Source organism: Carassius auratus, unplaced genomic scaffold (assembly GCF_003368295.1).
Source record: "Carassius auratus strain Wakin unplaced genomic scaffold, ASM336829v1 scaf_tig00215191, whole genome shotgun sequence".
Lineage (NCBI taxonomy): Eukaryota > Metazoa > Chordata > Actinopteri > Cypriniformes > Cyprinidae > Carassius > Carassius auratus.
In genome coordinates this window covers 56,797-74,173 of record NW_020527975.1, presented here as the reverse complement: position 1 = coordinate 74,173, position 17,377 = coordinate 56,797, and the positions used below count along the sequence as shown (strand labels likewise).

The 17,377-nt window shown below is 39.5% G+C and overlaps 1 protein-coding gene across 2 annotated transcripts in view; it reads left to right on the top strand.

The window, feature by feature from the left end:
• lrp2b (low density lipoprotein receptor-related protein 2b) overlaps positions 1 to 17,377 on the top strand; it is a 104,773-nt gene that overhangs the window by 52,729 nt on the left and 34,667 nt on the right. The window contains exons 24-53 of one of the 2 annotated variants that reach the window (XM_026259434.1): positions 1,645 to 1,761; positions 2,108 to 2,485; positions 2,590 to 2,838; positions 3,051 to 3,259; positions 4,168 to 4,352; positions 5,009 to 5,237; positions 5,357 to 5,534; positions 5,620 to 5,748; positions 5,848 to 6,014; positions 6,583 to 6,726; positions 6,885 to 6,994; positions 7,104 to 7,281; positions 7,379 to 7,592; positions 7,905 to 8,141; positions 8,305 to 8,493; positions 8,585 to 9,505; positions 9,599 to 9,764; positions 10,302 to 10,460; positions 10,555 to 10,844; positions 11,380 to 11,583; positions 11,704 to 11,946; positions 12,284 to 12,406; positions 12,552 to 12,671; positions 12,751 to 12,882; positions 12,970 to 13,171; positions 13,278 to 13,573; positions 14,357 to 14,873; positions 14,969 to 15,121; positions 15,203 to 15,373; positions 15,685 to 15,908. In XM_026259434.1, coding sequence (XP_026115219.1) covers positions 1,645 to 1,761; positions 2,108 to 2,485; positions 2,590 to 2,838; positions 3,051 to 3,259; positions 4,168 to 4,352; positions 5,009 to 5,237; positions 5,357 to 5,534; positions 5,620 to 5,748; positions 5,848 to 6,014; positions 6,583 to 6,726; positions 6,885 to 6,994; positions 7,104 to 7,281; positions 7,379 to 7,592; positions 7,905 to 8,141; positions 8,305 to 8,493; positions 8,585 to 9,505; positions 9,599 to 9,764; positions 10,302 to 10,460; positions 10,555 to 10,844; positions 11,380 to 11,583; positions 11,704 to 11,946; positions 12,284 to 12,406; positions 12,552 to 12,671; positions 12,751 to 12,882; positions 12,970 to 13,171; positions 13,278 to 13,573; positions 14,357 to 14,873; positions 14,969 to 15,121; positions 15,203 to 15,373; positions 15,685 to 15,908 — 6,834 coding nt within the window. Of the gene's footprint in view, positions 1 to 1,644; positions 1,762 to 2,107; positions 2,486 to 2,589; positions 2,839 to 3,050; positions 3,260 to 4,167; positions 4,353 to 5,008; positions 5,238 to 5,356; positions 5,535 to 5,619; positions 5,749 to 5,847; positions 6,015 to 6,582; positions 6,727 to 6,884; positions 6,995 to 7,103; positions 7,282 to 7,378; positions 7,593 to 7,904; positions 8,142 to 8,304; positions 8,494 to 8,584; positions 9,506 to 9,598; positions 9,765 to 10,301; positions 10,461 to 10,554; positions 10,845 to 11,379; positions 11,584 to 11,703; positions 11,947 to 12,280; positions 12,407 to 12,551; positions 12,672 to 12,750; positions 12,883 to 12,969; positions 13,172 to 13,277; positions 13,574 to 14,356; positions 14,874 to 14,968; positions 15,122 to 15,202; positions 15,374 to 15,684; positions 15,909 to 17,377 lie in introns of both variants that reach the window. The other variant, XM_026259433.1, reaches the window with a different exon arrangement.

The window sequence follows — 17,377 nt, the reverse complement described above, 5'->3', positions numbered from 1 at the left end:
CTCCTGCTGTCTTTTGTCATCGCCACTTCCTGGATCACCATCAGCCATCGCCACTTCCTGGATCATCGTCAGACATCGCCACACACACCTGTTGTTCCTGCCACTCTTCCCTGTTCATTGGACTCTCTCAATAAATTCTTATTCGATTAGTTGCACTTGCTTCCTCACCATTATTTACTGTTACAGCAGGTGCCGAGTCCTGTTGGAAAAATAAACTGCATCTCCATAAAGTTGGTCAGCAGCAGGAAGAATGAAGTGCTCTAAAACATCCTGGTATACGGCTGTGTTGACCTTGGACCTCAGAAAACACAGTGGAGCAACACCAGCAGATGACATGGCACCGCAAACCAACACTGACTGTGGAAACTTTACATTGGACCTCAAGCAACATGGATTGTGTGCCTCTCCTCTCTTCCTCAGACTCTGGGACCCTGATATCCAAAGGAAATGCAAAATTTACTTTCATCAGAGAACATAACTTTGGACCATTCAGCAGCAGTTGAGTCCTTTTTGAAGCAAGACACTTCTGATCCTGTCTGTTGTTCAAGAGTGGCTTTATACAAGGAATGCGACAGCTGAAACCCATGTCTTGCATACATCTGTGCGTTGTGGTTCTTAAATTACTGACTCTAGCTGCAGTCCACTCTTTGTGAATCTCCCCCACATTTTTGAATGGGTTTGGTTTCACAATCCTCTCCAGTATGCAGTTATCCATATTGCTTGTACACTTTTTTTTTTCTACCACATCTTTTCCTTCCCTTCACCTCTCTATTAATGTGCTTTGACACAGAGCTCTGTGAACAGCCAGCCTCTTTTGCAATGAACTTTTGTGTCTTGCCCTCCTTGTGCAAGTAGTGTCAATTGTCGTCTTTTGGACAACTGTCAAGTCAGCAGTCTTCCCCATGATTGTGTAGTCTACAGAACTAGACTGAGAGACCATTTTAAGGCTTTGCAGGTCTTTTGAGTTAATTAGCTGATTAGAGTGTGGCACCAGGTGTCTTCAATATTGAACCTTTTCACAATATTCTAATTTTCTGAGATACTGAATTTGGGATTTTCCTTAGTTGTCAGTTATAAACATCAAAATTTAAAGAAATAAACATTTGAAATATATCAGTATGTGTTTAATGAATGAATATAATATACAAGTTTCACTTTTTGAATGGAATTAGTGTAATAAATCAACTTTTTGATGATATTCTAATTATATGACCAGCACCTGTATATGTTGTAGATTTTATTGTGACTAATTCATGTGTGCATATGTTTCATTAAAAGAAAAGTTTCACCTTATTATCAGAATATCTGATTTATTGAAAATGTCTGTTTAATCAAATTATCTGACAGAATTATGTCTCTTGACGTACACAGGACTTCCCCAATTATTTAATCTGTTTAAACCCAGCCCTTGCTCATTTTCATCTGTGTTCACTTTTGAGAGCAATGCCTACATCTCAAAATCCAATCAACAGTCATTGCATAAAACCAAGTGCTGGTCCTATTTTTTATTTTTTATTTATTTTTTGTCAATAGTTTGTTACACTTGATTGTACATCACAACATGAATCCAAGATCCATTGCTAAACTTCTGTTTTATGATGACTTTATTTACTATGGATGACATGGTTGTGTGTTTATGGATAGATTACTCCTGTGCAATATATGAGTTTGCATGTGCCAGTGGAGATCAGTGTGTGAGTCTGAGTTACCGCTGTGATGGGGTTTATGACTGCAGGGACCACTCAGATGAGAGTGGCTGTCGTAAGTTATAAGAGTTTAGAAGTCCTCTTTCAGCTCTTTGCCTCTTTTCAGCTTTTAATTCAATTTTTTTTTTTTTATTATTATTTATTTATTTTTGCAGTTAATTGTGACTTTTGGGGGAAATAACAGATTAGGATGATGTTTCAGGAAGTTAATTAGTCTTTATATATTTATTTTAATTGATAGAAGGCACTTTTAGTCAATAGCCATAAGTTTCATAATTTTTATATGGATAGAAGCTACTAACTGTGTGTCTAGTTTGTAATCTATTTTTGTATTATTAATTAACAATTAGTGTCATTAAAATAACACTAATGATTACTAATAACTGGTATTTTATATGCAGCCACACGTGGGCCAGGTCTGTGCCATGACAATGAGTTCCAGTGCCAGGTTGATGGATTCTGCATTCCGAAAGCATGGGAATGTGATGGTCATCCAGACTGTGAGGACGGCTCTGATGAGCACAATGGCTGCCCACCTCGAACCTGCAGTTCTTACCAGTTCCAGTGTGCTAATGGAAACTGTGTGCCTCAGAGCTGGGTTTGTGATGAGGATAATGATTGCAGGGATATGAGTGATGAAACCAACTGTCCCACTCCACCATTCAGCTGCCCATCAGGTCACTGGTTGTGTCCCACAGACCAGGTGTGCATCACAGAGGCTCAGGTGTGTGATGGCCAGAGAGACTGCCCCAATGGAGCTGACGAGTCTCCGCTCTGCAGTAAGTACTGCTGTTGAAAACTAGTAGTACTGATGTTGATGAACTAATCAAATTGTTTGTGTCTGTGTGTGTGTGTGTGTCTTTCTCACTGTTTGCCTTATTAGATGAAGATGACTGTGAGGTAAATAATGGAGGCTGCAGTCATGGTTGTATTCAGGGACCATTTGGAGCTCAGTGTACCTGTGAACCAGGATTTCATCTGCTAAATGACTCAAAAACTTGCGACGACATAAACGAGTGTTTGATCCCTGGATTCTGCAGTCAAACTTGCTACAATGAGCGTGGCTCCTTCCGATGCTACTGCCAAGATGGTTACCAGCTGGAGCCTGATGGACGTACATGCAGAGTCACATGTAAGCATCATCTGCATCATTTACACATCAAACATGACTGCCCAAGACTATGAAGTATAATATGTTGTTGCTGAATTGCATTTATAGTTAAATGGCCAATGGATTAATGCTTCCAACTAACACAAAATCCAATATTTAAAGTAATAAGTATTATAAGTATTACAATGATAGTAAAACCTGAAATCTGTGATGAAATGTGTAATCTGCTACAGCTCCAGTTGATGCTTTACTTCTGGTGGCCAGACGCAGCCAGATCAGCGCTAACCGCATCTTCTTCAGGCCACCACTTATTGTTCCTGTTGTCAGTGGCACAAGCATTGTCGCTGTAGACTTTGATAATATCAATAAACGAGTGTACTGGGGTGATTCATCTGAGAAAATGATCTATAGTTCTTTCCAGAATGGCACAGACAAAAAACAGGTAACTATTAAGAAGAAATTAAGGTCTAGTTGTCTTAAAGGGATAGTTCACCCAAAAATGAAAACTATGTCATTAATAACTCACCCTCATGTCCTTCCAAACCAGTAAGACCTCCATTTATCTTCGGAACACAGTTTAAGATATTTTAGATTTAGTCCGAGAGCTTACAGTCCCTCCATTGAAGCTGTGTGTACAGTATACTGTCCATGTCCAGAAAGGTAAGAAAAAAATCATCAAAGTAGTCCATGTGACATCAAAGGGTCAGTCCAAAAATAGCAAAAACTACAACTTTATTCAGCATTGTCTTCTCTTCAGTGTTGTAAGACAGTTCAAAACAAAGCAGTTTGTCATATCCAGTTCGCGAACTAATCATTCGATGTAACCAGATCTTTTTTAACCAGTTCACCAAATCTAACTGAATCGTTTTAAACGGTTTGCGTCTCCAATACGCATTAATCCACAAATGACTTAAGCTGTTAACTTGTTTAATGTGGCTGACACTCCCTCGGAGTTAAAACAAACCAATATCCCGGAGGAATTCATGTACTCAAACAGTACACTGACTGAACTGCTGTTCAAAATTCTAACTGACCCTCTGATGTCACATGCCATGGAATACTTTTATGATGTTTTTCTTACCTTTCTGGACATGGACAGTATACTGTACACACAGCTTCAATGGAGGGACTAAGAGCTCTCAGACTAAATCTAAAATATCTTAAACTGTGTTCCAAAAATGTCTTACTGGTTTGGAACAACATGGGGGTAAGTTATTAATGACATAATTTTGCAAATTGGGAGAACTAACCCTTTAAAATGGCTTATGCATTTCAAGTCATGCATATATTACTTATATTTTCATCATCTACAGTTTGGGATTAACTAATTTGATGATGCTGGTATGTTAGGTGTTCTCTTCAGGCCTGATGGTACCTGAAAGCATAGCAGTGGATTGGGTGGGTAGAAACATTTACTGGACCGACTACATCATGGAAAACATTGAAGTATCTACTCTGGACGGCCGATTCCGGAAGGTTTTGATTACCAAGAATGTTACCAGCCCTCGCGGACTGGCTCTAGACCCCCGCGACTAGTATGCATATTAACATATTTACTGGTTTGTTTCTGTTTTGAGAGAATGCAGTTGTAGGATTAGTTCACTCATCTCCCATTATTGTCATTATTTACCCTCATGTCATTTTAAATCCATAAGACTTTTGTTCATTCACTTTTGTTTAACAGAAATGGCATTTAATATGGTAAACATAAGCTCAATCAAACTCAACTGAATGATGCACAAGAACAAACCTTATCAGTTCTCGTGTAAGTCATTGGTTCTTGTGTGTCAAGCAAGTACATCTGCGCATCCGTTGATCATATTTTATACAATCTATGCATGTATGAGGATGTTTATGTAAGTAAATTAAATCTGTTCATTATATCAAGTGATCACATCTCTTCAGACTTGATTAAACCACTCAATTCATATGGATTACTTTTACAATCTCTTCGTGAACTTCTTACGTCAAAGTTTTCATTGTGGGGACTGAAATATTTCAGGTTTTAATCATTTATGTATGTATATATTCATGTTTTGTGTTAAGAAGATGAAGGAAAGTATTTTGGGTTTGGAATAACATGAGGATGAATAAAAAAAAATGATGTGGGTTAATTATTGATTACATTGATCAACTATGGGTTTTAAGGTCTTGTATCATACAATTATAATTCCTCCTGTTTTCTTCCCAGCACCAATGTAATGTTTTGGTCAGACTGGGGTCAGAACCCAAGAATAGAACAGGCTAGTATGGATGGATCTGCAAGAAGAGCAATTGTGACTAACAAGGTATACTGGCCCAACGGACTTACACTGGATTACACAACTAGAAGACTATACTTTGTTGACGCCTACCTGAAATATATTGACTACTGTGACTACGATGGCAAAAACAGGCATCAAGTCTTTGCAAGTGACATGGTAACTATTTAAAGTCCCTGGTTAAAATCCATCTATATTTTACATGAAATATATGTCACAGTATGGTTTATCTAATGTTGCAGTTTTTACTCATCACTTCCTACCGTCCGTGTCTGCAGGTTCTTCAGCAACCCCATGGCATAACCATCTTCGAAGACAACATATACTGGAGTGACCGCTACACAAGCCAAATCATGAAGACTAACAAATTTCATGGAGGAAACATCACCACCCTTCTGACCAGTGTGTACCAGTGCATGGGTATCACCATGGATCACCCTGTCAAGCAGCCTTTAGGTTAGGCTTTCACGCAGGTTATTAATGAAAGGAGTGTCTTTTTTTTTTTTAGCTGACTGACAGCTGTCTGTTGGATCACATACAGGACTTAACCCCTGTGAGAACCATACATGCAGTCAGCTGTGTCTGCTATCAACCTTAAGACCACGATACTACAGGTGTGACTGCCAGTCTGGCTGGACCCTTGCCAGCGATGGTCATACTTGTACTAAAGGTCAGAGTCTTGGCAAAATGAGCATGTGCCAATTGAGGTGTTGAGATCTAACTGGCCTTTCACTTGACTTGATGATGCTGTAATAGTTGTTTTTCCTAGATGATACACCATTCTTGATGGTCGCCAGAGATACTGTAATTATGGGAATTCCTCTCAACCCCAATGACACATCCAACAATGCCATGGCACCAATTTCAGGCATCACACAAGGCCGAGATATTGATTTTGATGATCAAGAGCAGTTTGTCTACTGGGTGCAAGGCACTGTAAGTTAATCAGACAATTTCTTAGAGCACTGTTTTAAAATTAACCTATGAAATTACTCATAATTTGACAGTATTTTTTACTATTACACAATATTTTGAAATAGCTTGCCAATAAAGCTCATTCTGATTCTGATTCAAATCAGCAAAGCAAAATAATACTGAAAGATTGTGAAAATGAACATTTCAAAAAAGAAATCTTTATAAAAGTAAAAAAAAAAAAAATTATATATATATATATATATATATATATATATATATATATATATATATATATATATATATATATATATATATATATAAAACACAAAGATTGAACCAAATAGCACTGTTTATAATAATAATAAATATAATAATATTAATAATAATAATAACAATTCCTTACATTTATATAGCAGTTTGCTAGGCACTCAAAGCACTTTACATTGTCAGGGGTTATCTCCTCATCCACCACCAGTGTGCAGCATCCACCTGGAGTGCCCACCACACACCAACTTACTGGTGTAGAGGAGACAGAGCCAATCAGAAATCATGAAAATGTTGATTTTAATTTTTTTTATTTTTTCACCAGGGCTCAATTTATAGAAGTAAGACAGATGGGGCCAATCGAACTCAGTTTGCACCAGCTGCTGTCATTGGTTTTCCCTCAGGTCTTGCTTTTGATTGGATAACACGAATCATGTACTACACTAATCCCACTGTTAAGGCCATTGAGGTGAACAATATTTTTTCACACATTAACACACTTTATCATATATGATATACAGTATCATCATATATATTATCAAATTAAGTTATTTCTAATTATTTATTTATTGTTGTTTTTTTATTGTTGTTGTTATTTTTTTATTTTCGCTCGTCTTCCCCCAAAAGGTCATTAGGGTTGATGGATCTCAACATTACAGGAAGACAATCATCACAAACACAGGGAAACCAGAGGGAGCTGGAGAGCCAATAGGAATAGCTCTTGATCCAGCCAGAGGGTAAACACATTTTGTGACTAGTTTACTGTATATTTGCCCTGCACTAATTTGTTATTAAGTATAAGTTATTAAGTTATTAATGTACTGTCTTCATGCACTCACCATACAGGACACTATTCTGGACCGATAGAGGTTCAGATAGTGGAGTTCCACCAAAGGTGGCAAGTGCAGACATGGATGGTGGAAACCTCAGAAACCTCTACACTGGCAACCTGGGCAGTGTTGAGTTTATTGCTGCAGACATAGAGGCCAGGAAAATCTACTGGGGTGTCCCTCAATCTGGGATGGTGAGAAGCATACACTTGTTCATAAACCTACATGTGGAAACAAGTAATTATGCACTTGTTCTATTTTCCTGGCTTTTAACTTCTCTGTGATTGGCAGATTGAATCTGGAACGATGGATGGTGTGAGCAGGGTGACCATCGTGAGTGGCCTGTCTCACCCCTGGGGCATCACTGTGTACCAAAACTACCTTTACTACACTGATCTTGACTATGAGGTTATTGAAAGAGTGGACAAGAACACAGGTGCAGACATGGTGGTGATGAGGAGTAGCATGGCAGGGGTGCGGGCACTGAAAATGAATACCAGAGACAGTAAGTGAAGCATTACAATTTGAAATTTACTTTAAATAAATGATAATTTTACAGGAGTTGCAAGATGTCACCTATGAACACTGCTAACTTGAAAAGTGGAATGAATCAAGATAGTAGCACTGGTATGTTGCCAGTGGCTAAATATTCAGTTTAGCGGTCATTACAAAATACTGACCATTCTGAAATATTAGTAAGTAATCTTAATAATACATTTCATCAGGCACAATTTAAGACTGAAAGTGTAATCCTCTGGATTTTAACTTTTGTTAAATGTTACTTATGTTCTGTTTACAATCATTTATTTAAATCCAGACTCTGCTGGCACTACCAATGCTTGCAGTATGGACAATGGAGGCTGTCCCCACCTGTGTCTGCCAAAACCTGATGGACAAAAGACATGTGCCTGCACCACAGGTTTTATCCCATCTCAGGATGGGTCTCACTGTGAACAGTATGACTCTTACGCAATAGTGTCATCTTTCAAATTTATTAGAGGATTCCACATTAACAGCTCTGACCACTCTGAGGCCATGGTTCCTGTGGGAGCAAGTAAGTAGTGATTACAGTATGCTAAACAGTTTGATCTCTGTTAGAGAGGTAGTGAATTCATTTAATTTAATATTTTTCAAATGATTACATTTTTTAAAGAAAAATCTATTTTATTATATGATGTAACATTTTATACAAAAAACAATCTGCTTGTATTCTGTAGATACTTACTCAGTTCTCAGCAAGCTGGACATGCACATTGCCTCTGGATTCCTGTACTGGACTGATAACAGCACCTACTCATCCTACAGAGGCATTTACAGGACAAAAACAGATGGCTCACGCTATTCTACTGTCATCAGTCAGTTAGGCACTGGAAGGATTCAGGGCTTGGCAGTAGATTGGATCGCAGGTAAATTAATGTGAAAGTGACACCATGTATACTGTGAAAGTTGGTCGTATGTGTTTATATATCAGACTGATTATTTTCTTTTTTATGTCAGGAAACTTGTACTTCACTAATGCATATACCTCTCAAACATACCTTGAGGTGTTACGTCTGAACACAAGCATTCAACTTATCCTGCTGAAGAGTTCAGTGGATCGTCCCCTAGATCTTGCTGTCAGCCCTAAATTGCGTCTCCTCTTCTGGACTGATGCTGGCCAGACACCCAAGATTGAGAGTGCTCTTTTGGATGGGACCAATCGGACAGTTCTTGCCTCTGAGAGCCTGTCATCCCCCCGAGGGTTAACAGTTGATTACACCAATGACCTCTTGTACTGGGTTGATGACACACTGGATATGATTTCCCGGATGGCATCCGATGGTTCACAGCGGCAGATTGTACGCTACGGTAGTCGATACCCCGCGCCATACAGTGTCGCTATTTTTGGCGAGTACATGCTGTGGGTGGATCGCAAACTGGGCAAACTGTTCCAAGCCAGTAAGAGTCCTGGGAATACAGACATGCCAGAGGTGATCCGAGACGGTATAGAGGATCTGACAGACATTGGAGTGTTTGACTCCCATGTTCAGCCCACTTCTGCCAACCTGGTCGGTTTTAACCCATGCCAAGAGGACAATGGGCGCTGTCAACAGTTTTGTTTTGCAATGCCTGAGCAGCAACAGCCAAAATGTGCCTGTGCCCATGGTTCTCTGCTCAGCAATGGAGTCTCATGTGGCTTTGGCCTGGATGAGTTCCTGATCTTCACCACTGATTACACCATGAACAGCATGAGGCTAGACCCAGAAGACCACAGCACTCCATTTCCCACCTTTACCCTGGGCTATGGCGTTTTAGCCACTGAGTTTGACTTCAAGGACAAGAGAGTGTTTTTTACCCAGTATGTGGGTTTAGGCAGGAGTAAAATAGGATACATTCTAACCACCAGCAGCACTAGCCCACCGATCACCATAGCCAGCGGTAGAGCTAAAGCTTTAATATTATCAGAATGAGTAAGCTGAAACCATCCAGTAACAATGTTAAAGTGTTCTCTGCTTTCATTTCATCTGTTAGATCTGGATGATCCTGAAGGTCTGGCCTATGACTGGATCCACAAGCGTCTTTATTTCACAGATTATTACAATAGAAGTGTGCAGTCTATGGCAATAGATGGCCAAAACCGTTCCTTCATTGCACATGCTGACCGCCCCAGAGCCATTGTAGTGGATCCCTGCTATGGGTAAGAAAAGTTCATACTTAAAATTCCCAACTAAACCCTGGGTAAACCAAATATGGGTTATCTGTTGGGTTTTTTCATATTTAACTCTGTCCATTAGGGATGCAGTGTTAACTGAAGATAAATTGAAATCACAATATGGCTTTCTGTAATTATCCAATTGCAAATTTAGTGATGATTTGTTTTTCTGACTGAACCATCCAGTTTTTCCTGAATTAACTTTTAGGACCATAACAGCAAAAATAAAAGAATAACTCTTTTTCATCTTGGTGCATTTTCTGTCACTGTTTGACATTTAGTTTTTACCTCTAACACTGACATGAATCATATAAATTGCATACAACGTGAAATGTTCTGTGATGTTCAGGTTTTTTTTTTAGCTGTTTGTTGCTAAACAGCTGGGTGTTACATTCAAACACTGCATCTCTCCACACAATTATTTAATTTAAAGGGCTTTAGAATTACATGGGTTAAAAGTGTTAAAATTTGGTTAATATATTTACAAGAGTTACTCTCCGAAAACTGATTTTGTTTGCTCAGATACCTGTACTGGACTGACTGGGGATCCCCTGCTAAAATTGAAAGAGCCACCTTTGGTGGAAACTTCCGGATCCCTATTGTAAACACAAGCCTCTCTCAGCCTAACGCTCTATCTTTGGATTATGATGAACGATTGCTGTATTGGGCTGATGCAACACTGTGGGTTCATACTGACCTCATTTTTACATCAGTTTTGTTTGATGAATATTTGTTGTTTGCAGTAAAATATAATGTTTCACTCTCTTTGTCACAGGGATAAGATTGAGCGTGCCTCTTTGACTGGAGAGAACAGGGAGATCATTCTTAGTCAGACACAGTACCCATTTTCTGTGACAGTGTTCCAGCAGGATATCTACTGGACTGACTGGAACACACGGATTGTGTACCGCGCCAACAAGGGCGACGGTTCTAGTCTGACTATTATGGCCACCGACCTTCAATACAGACCTAATGACATTAACGTCTTCTCTGCCAGCAGGCAGGAGAGCTGCTCGAGTCCCTGTCAGCTGTTCAATGGAGGCTGCAGCCACGTTTGTGTCCCGGGTTGGTCTAAATGGCACTTTAAAGAAAAAGTTGAATATACATGCAGTGGGCGCCAAAAGTCTGAGACTAAAACATTTTAAACAAATAAATAATGTAACAGATTCTGCACTACATCACTTATCAATTAAATACTTTATATTTTGACTATTCGTACATACAGTCAGATCTTTTTCCAATAAAGCACTTTTGACCATTCTCAAGTAATGCTGGAGAACATGAACTCCTGGGTGGTTTTACATATGGAGTACATGCAGATTAAGTGTTACTTTAATTAAAGCAAGAGAAAATATTAAGAATTTTTTATATTTTTAAATTAAGTTCTTTAGTCAAATTTCAATGCTGATCATAAAATGAATGATATAAATATATACTTTGTTTAAAAGAAATGGAAAATGGAAAAACATTTCTTGCTCTAGAACTTTTGGACCCCACTGTATGCAAATTCCAAGTTAGTTTTTACAGTTTTTTTTTTTCTCTCTCTCTCTTTTTGGGAAGATTACATCTTTCATGTCTTTCATGTGTCACTTTATCTCAGGTCCAACTGGCCCAGAGTGTCAGTGTCCCAGCACTGGTAACTGGTATCTGGCCAACAATGGGAAAGACTGCATCCCTGACAATGGGCATCGTTGCCATGCAGATCAATTCACCTGTCTGGATGGAAGCTGTTTGGCCCAGCACTGGAAATGTGATGGCTACAAGGACTGCATAGATGGCTTAGATGAGCTCGAGAGAGTGTGTGGTAAGTAACCTTCCCAGTTGTTACATTTAAAATGTTTCAAAAAAATTTTTTATTTAGTTTTGTGCCATTTTCTTATACCTACATTTAAAAAAAATGCAAACCTTAATGTGCCTTCTACAGCTTTCCACACCTGCTCACCCACGGAATTCACCTGTGATAATGGAGGTTGTGTGCCTCTGTACTATGTGTGTGACTACACAAACGACTGTGGAGATAACAGCGATGAGCATGGCTGTCCCTTCCCAACCTGTAACCCTACCATAGAGTTCACCTGTGCTAATGGACGCTGCATCAGTGCAGCTTTTGTGTGTGATGGAATCAATGACTGCCGAGACAATGGCACCACGGATGAAGTTAACTGTCGTGAGTGCAGTATTTTATTTAAATACTATTACATTATTTCTTAATATTTTTAATTAGGTTTTCAGATTTAATTTGTAGTTGTAGTAACTGTATGTGATTTTGTCTTACCAAATTATTTCAGCTTGATTTTAATTAATCGGTGGTTTTAGGTTCAGTTATCAATAACACTGTGTGATTGACATCAACATCCAACAACAAAATTGAATTTTCTCCCTTTGTTCTCATTTGATCTAAAACAAGCTCTGGACAAGATTCTCTTTGGTTGGGGTGATAAAGATGAAATGTATAATTTCTTGTAACAGAGAAAAAAAAACATATTTATTTGATTTAATAGCAGACAGAACCTGTGCACCAGGCTTAGTAAAATGTGACACCACCAACATCTGCATTTCTTCAAGTAACCTGTGTGATGGCTTTAACAACTGTGGGGACAACAGTGATGAAAATCCACTCTTCTGTGGTAAGTTTCAAGGTCTCAGCTTTCATCGTTTTCTGCAGATGTCCTTCATGACGATAGACATTTCAGTTTTGAGTGAATATATGAAAAAAAAAAAAATACTTGTGCATGTCCTTAAAGTCATTCCTATACTGCTTTTTGTTAACAGCTGTCCGGACTTGCTCAGCAGATGAGTTCCGCTGTGATAATGGGAAGTGTATTCCTCAGTCATGGGTGTGTGATCGCATCGCAGATTGTTTGGACAGCACAGATGAGCCACCCACCTGTGGTACATGTCAAATCCCTCATCTGTGTATGAAGTAGATCCTGGAATCACTATCTAATACTCTCTTTGTTTCTTTCCACAGAGGATCAGGTTCGTACTTGTAACCCTCAGCAGTTTAGCTGTGCGAATGGACACTGCATTTTGGCAGCGTGGGTATGTGACGGCAGCAACGACTGTGGAGACAACAGTGATGAGGCCCAGGAACTGCAGTGCGGTGAGGCCTGTCATTAATTTTCAAGATGGTAGAAACCAGCAAATCAATGGATATTAGACCTAGTCTGACTATTATTTTGTATTTCAGGATCAAGGACTTGTAACCCCAGCGATTTCACATGCCCCACTTGGTACCCAGGCTCTCCACGCTGTATTCCATGGAGTTATGTGTGTGATGGTGAGAAGGACTGCACAGATGCCGCAGATGAGCTGCACAACTGCCCCAACCGTACCTGCCACATGAATGAGTTTGCTTGTGCCAATGGCCGCTGCATTCTGGTGCCCTTCCAGTGAGTTGTTCCTCTCCAGCCGCATCTCACGCAAACAATAAATAAAATAAAATGTTTCTCAAAATCTTTATACAATCTGTATTGTGCATCTAAATCTCCTTCACAGCTGTGACCGTGTGAATGACTGTGGGGATGGCAGTGATGAGATTGGCTGCATATATCGCACCTGCTCCAGTCAAGAGTTCACCTGCCAGAATGGAGTGTGTATTCCATCAGTGTATCTATGTGATGGTTATATAGACTGTCAGGATGGCACTGATGAACTCGAGGGCTTGTGCAGGAGTCCAGAACCCACCTGTACACCTGGAAAATTCATGTGCAATTCTGGGGAGTGCATTAACATCCACAAGGTCTGCAACCATCAAAGGGACTGCTCTGACAACAGTGATGAGAAGGGCTGTGGTAAGACACCATCAGTATTTAGAAAAAGGCTCACTTTAGGAATGTGCCCAAAATAACAAATACAATGTTTGGCAAGGCAAGAATAAGGTATTCAAGATTAATGATTAATTCTATTTATTATGTAAAATTGTGTGTTGACTGATTATCCAACAATTATCATTATCATTCATCATTTAACATTTTAATTGACATGGGTATAAAACACTTTTTAAAACGATTATACCTACACATTAGAAATCTGTACTGCCTTCCAGAAGGCAACAATATGACTCTGTATGTAGAGCATTTATTTGATTAAAACTACAGTAAAGTGAAATTATTACATTTTAAAATAGCTATAAATGTTTGTATATATTTAACATTGTGATTTATTCCTGTGATGGAAAAGCTGAATTTTTAGCAGTCATCAATTGAGTCTCAAGAACAGCATTTAAAATAGAAGAAAGTAAAAATAGAAAATAGAACAATAAATTGACCAATTCCAAGAGATTACATAAATTATTTTTGCTAAAATTAGTAATTAATTTATTAATTGTACAAAACATATTTGTGGTTTGGAAATTGACTAAAAATAGACTTTTTAGCTTTGACACACTGATGAATTAGGCTCCACCCACACATAGTTCCATCTGCATGTATTTTCAGTTCGGTTCATACTGTCATTATAGCAGACACGTGTACAATTATATGAATAAAATATTACAATTCTTTTATTAAAAGCACATTAATAATTACAATAGAACTAATGAACTGGGAATGATGTGCCTTTCTGTCCCTCCACAGGCATAAATGAGTGCAATAATCCAGCCATCCACCAGTGTGCTCAGAACTGCATAGACACCCAGACGGGTTACTACTGCTCCTGCAGGGATGGCTACAAACTCATGCCAGACGACAAGGCCTGTGAGGATATAGACGAATGCAAAGAGGACCCGGGAGTGTGCAGTCAGGTGTGCGAGAATGCTGTGGGCTCCTTCTATTGCAAATGTGCACCGGGATACCTACGAGAGCCTGATGGACGCAGCTGCCGGCAGAACAGTGGGATTGCACCATACCTCCTCTACAGCAACCGTTACTACATCCGTAACCTGACCGTTGATGGATCATCCTCATCGGTGGTGCTGCAAGGCCTATCGAATGTTGTTGCTCTGGACTTTGATACTACTGAGAAGCGTTTATACTGGATGGATATTGGCACACAGTGCATTGAGAGGATGTATTTAGAAGGGACAGGACGGGAGGTCATATTGAAGAGTGACCTGGACGGGGCAGAAGGCCTGGCTGTGGACTGGGTGGGCCGGTAGGTTAATAAGGGACTTCATTCACTTATTTACTTAGAGGATGTTGTAAAAAGAAATGGGCAGGGTTAATCTATGGTTGGATTTTTCCTTGTAGAAAGCTATACTGGGCAGATGTGACTATGGAAGCCATTCATGTATCTGAGCTTGATGGACGTTATCGGAAAAAACTTTTGAAAGGTTGTGTTGACGCCAACTCTACATACTGCTTCACCAATCCGCGGGCTGTTGCTGTTAACCCTAAATATGGGTGAGCTAAAGATAACACATTTATTTTATTTGTTCAGTTGAACCATGTGTGCAAACTTTCCCTTTCCCCATTTCTGGTCAGATGGCTATACTGGACAGACTGGGGACGGATGGCTTTCATTGGCAGGGCTGGAATGGATGGAACCAGCTCATCAGCTATCATCACTACCAAGCTAGTGTGGCCTCATGCCCTGACCATCGACTTCACCAACAACAAGATATTTTTTGCTGATGCTCACCTCAATTTCCTTGAGTAAGTTGTGTTGTGTACTGTATCCAAACCAAATCTTATCTTCAGACAGTAACAGACAGCCCTGCTTTATATAACACATATAGTATAATGAATATTATGAATCAGCATGGGAGTCATTTCATTTGTATCAATCTGATGTCAGCATTTCCCATAGTGATCATCAATGTTAGAGGAGCAAACTCATTTTTGATTTTATAAATAGTACTGTTGTAGTAAAAAATATAAGCACAGCTGTGATTTTACACATTTGTACACATTTGATTCACCATATACCTATAGAATCTATACTTATAATGTCTATTTTCCAACAGTTATGCTGATATGGATGGACAAAACAGACATAGGGCTATAACAGGCTCCATGCCCCATGCTTTCGCTCTGACCCTGTTTGAGGATTTGGTGTACTGGACTGACTGGAACACCCACACCATAGAGAGAGCCCACAAATACACTGGTGCTAACCGTATTTTAATGGGAAACAACACACACCGCCCTAATGACATCCACGTTTACCACCCTTACAGACAGCCACGCAGTAAGTCAAGTCACATTTATTTATATAGTGCTTTTAACTACAGGTCCTTCTCAAAACATTAGCATATTGTGAAAAAGTTCATTATTTTCCATAATGTAATGATAAAAATTAAGCTTTCATATATTTTAGATTCATTGCACACCAACTGAAATATTTCAGGTCTTTTATTGTTTTAATACTGATGATTTTGGCATACAGCTCATGAAAACCCAAAATTCCTTTCTCAAAAAATTAGCATATCATGAAAAGGTTCTCTAAACGAGCTATTAACCTAATCATCTGAATCAACTAATTAACTCTAAACACCTGCAAAAGATTCCTGAGGCTTTTAAAAACTCCAAGCCTGGTTCATTACTCAAAACCGCAATCATAGGTAAGACTGCCGACCTGACTGCTGTCCAGAAGGCCATCATTGACACCCTCAAGCGAGAGGGTAAGACACAGAAAGAAATTTCTGAACGAATAGGCTGTTCCCAGAGTGCTGTATCAAGGCACCTCAGTGGGAAGTCTGTGGGAAGGAACAATTGTGGAAAAAAACGCTGCACAATGAGAAGAGGTGACCAGACTCTGAGGAAGATTGTGGAGAAGGACCGATTCCAGACCTTGGGGGACCTGCGCGAGTCTGGAGTAGAAACATCCAGAGCCACCGTGCACAGGCGTGTGCAGGAAATGGGCTACAAAGAAGCAGCACTGGACTGTTGCTCAGTGGTCCAAAGTACTTTTTTCGGATGAAAGCAAATTTTGCATGTCATTCGGAAATCAAGGTGCCAGAGTCTGGAGGAAGACTGGGGAGAAGGAATTGCCAAAATGCCTGAGGTCCAGTGTCAAGTACCCACAGTCAGTGATGGTCTGGGGTGCCATGTCAGCTGCTGGTGTTGGTCCACTGTGTTTTATCAAGGGCAGGGTCAATGCAGCTAGTTATCAGGAGATTTTGGAGCACTTCATGCTTCCATCTGCTGAAAAGCTTTATGGAGATGAAGATTTAATTTTTCAGCACGAGCCTGGCACCTGCTCACAGTGCCAAAACCACTGGTAAAATGGTTTACTGACCATGGAATTACTGTGCTCAATTGGCCTGCCAACTCTCCTGACCTGAACCCCATAGAGAATCTGTGGGATATTGTGAAGAGAAAGTTGAGAGACGCAAGACACAACACTCTGGATGAGCTTAAGGCGGCTATCGAAGCATCCTGGGCCTCCATTTTCTCCATGCCACGCCGCATTGAAGCAGTCATTTCTGCAAAAGGATTCCCGACCAAGTATTGAGTGCATAACTGAAGATAATTATTTGAAGGTTGAATTTTTTTGTATTAAAAACACTTTTCTTTTATTGGCCGGATGAAATATGCTAATTTTTTTAGATAGGTATTTTGGGTTTTCATGAGCTGTATGCCAAAATCATCAGTATTAAAACAATAAAAGACCTGAAATATTTCAGTTGGTGTGCAATGAATCTAAAATATATGAAA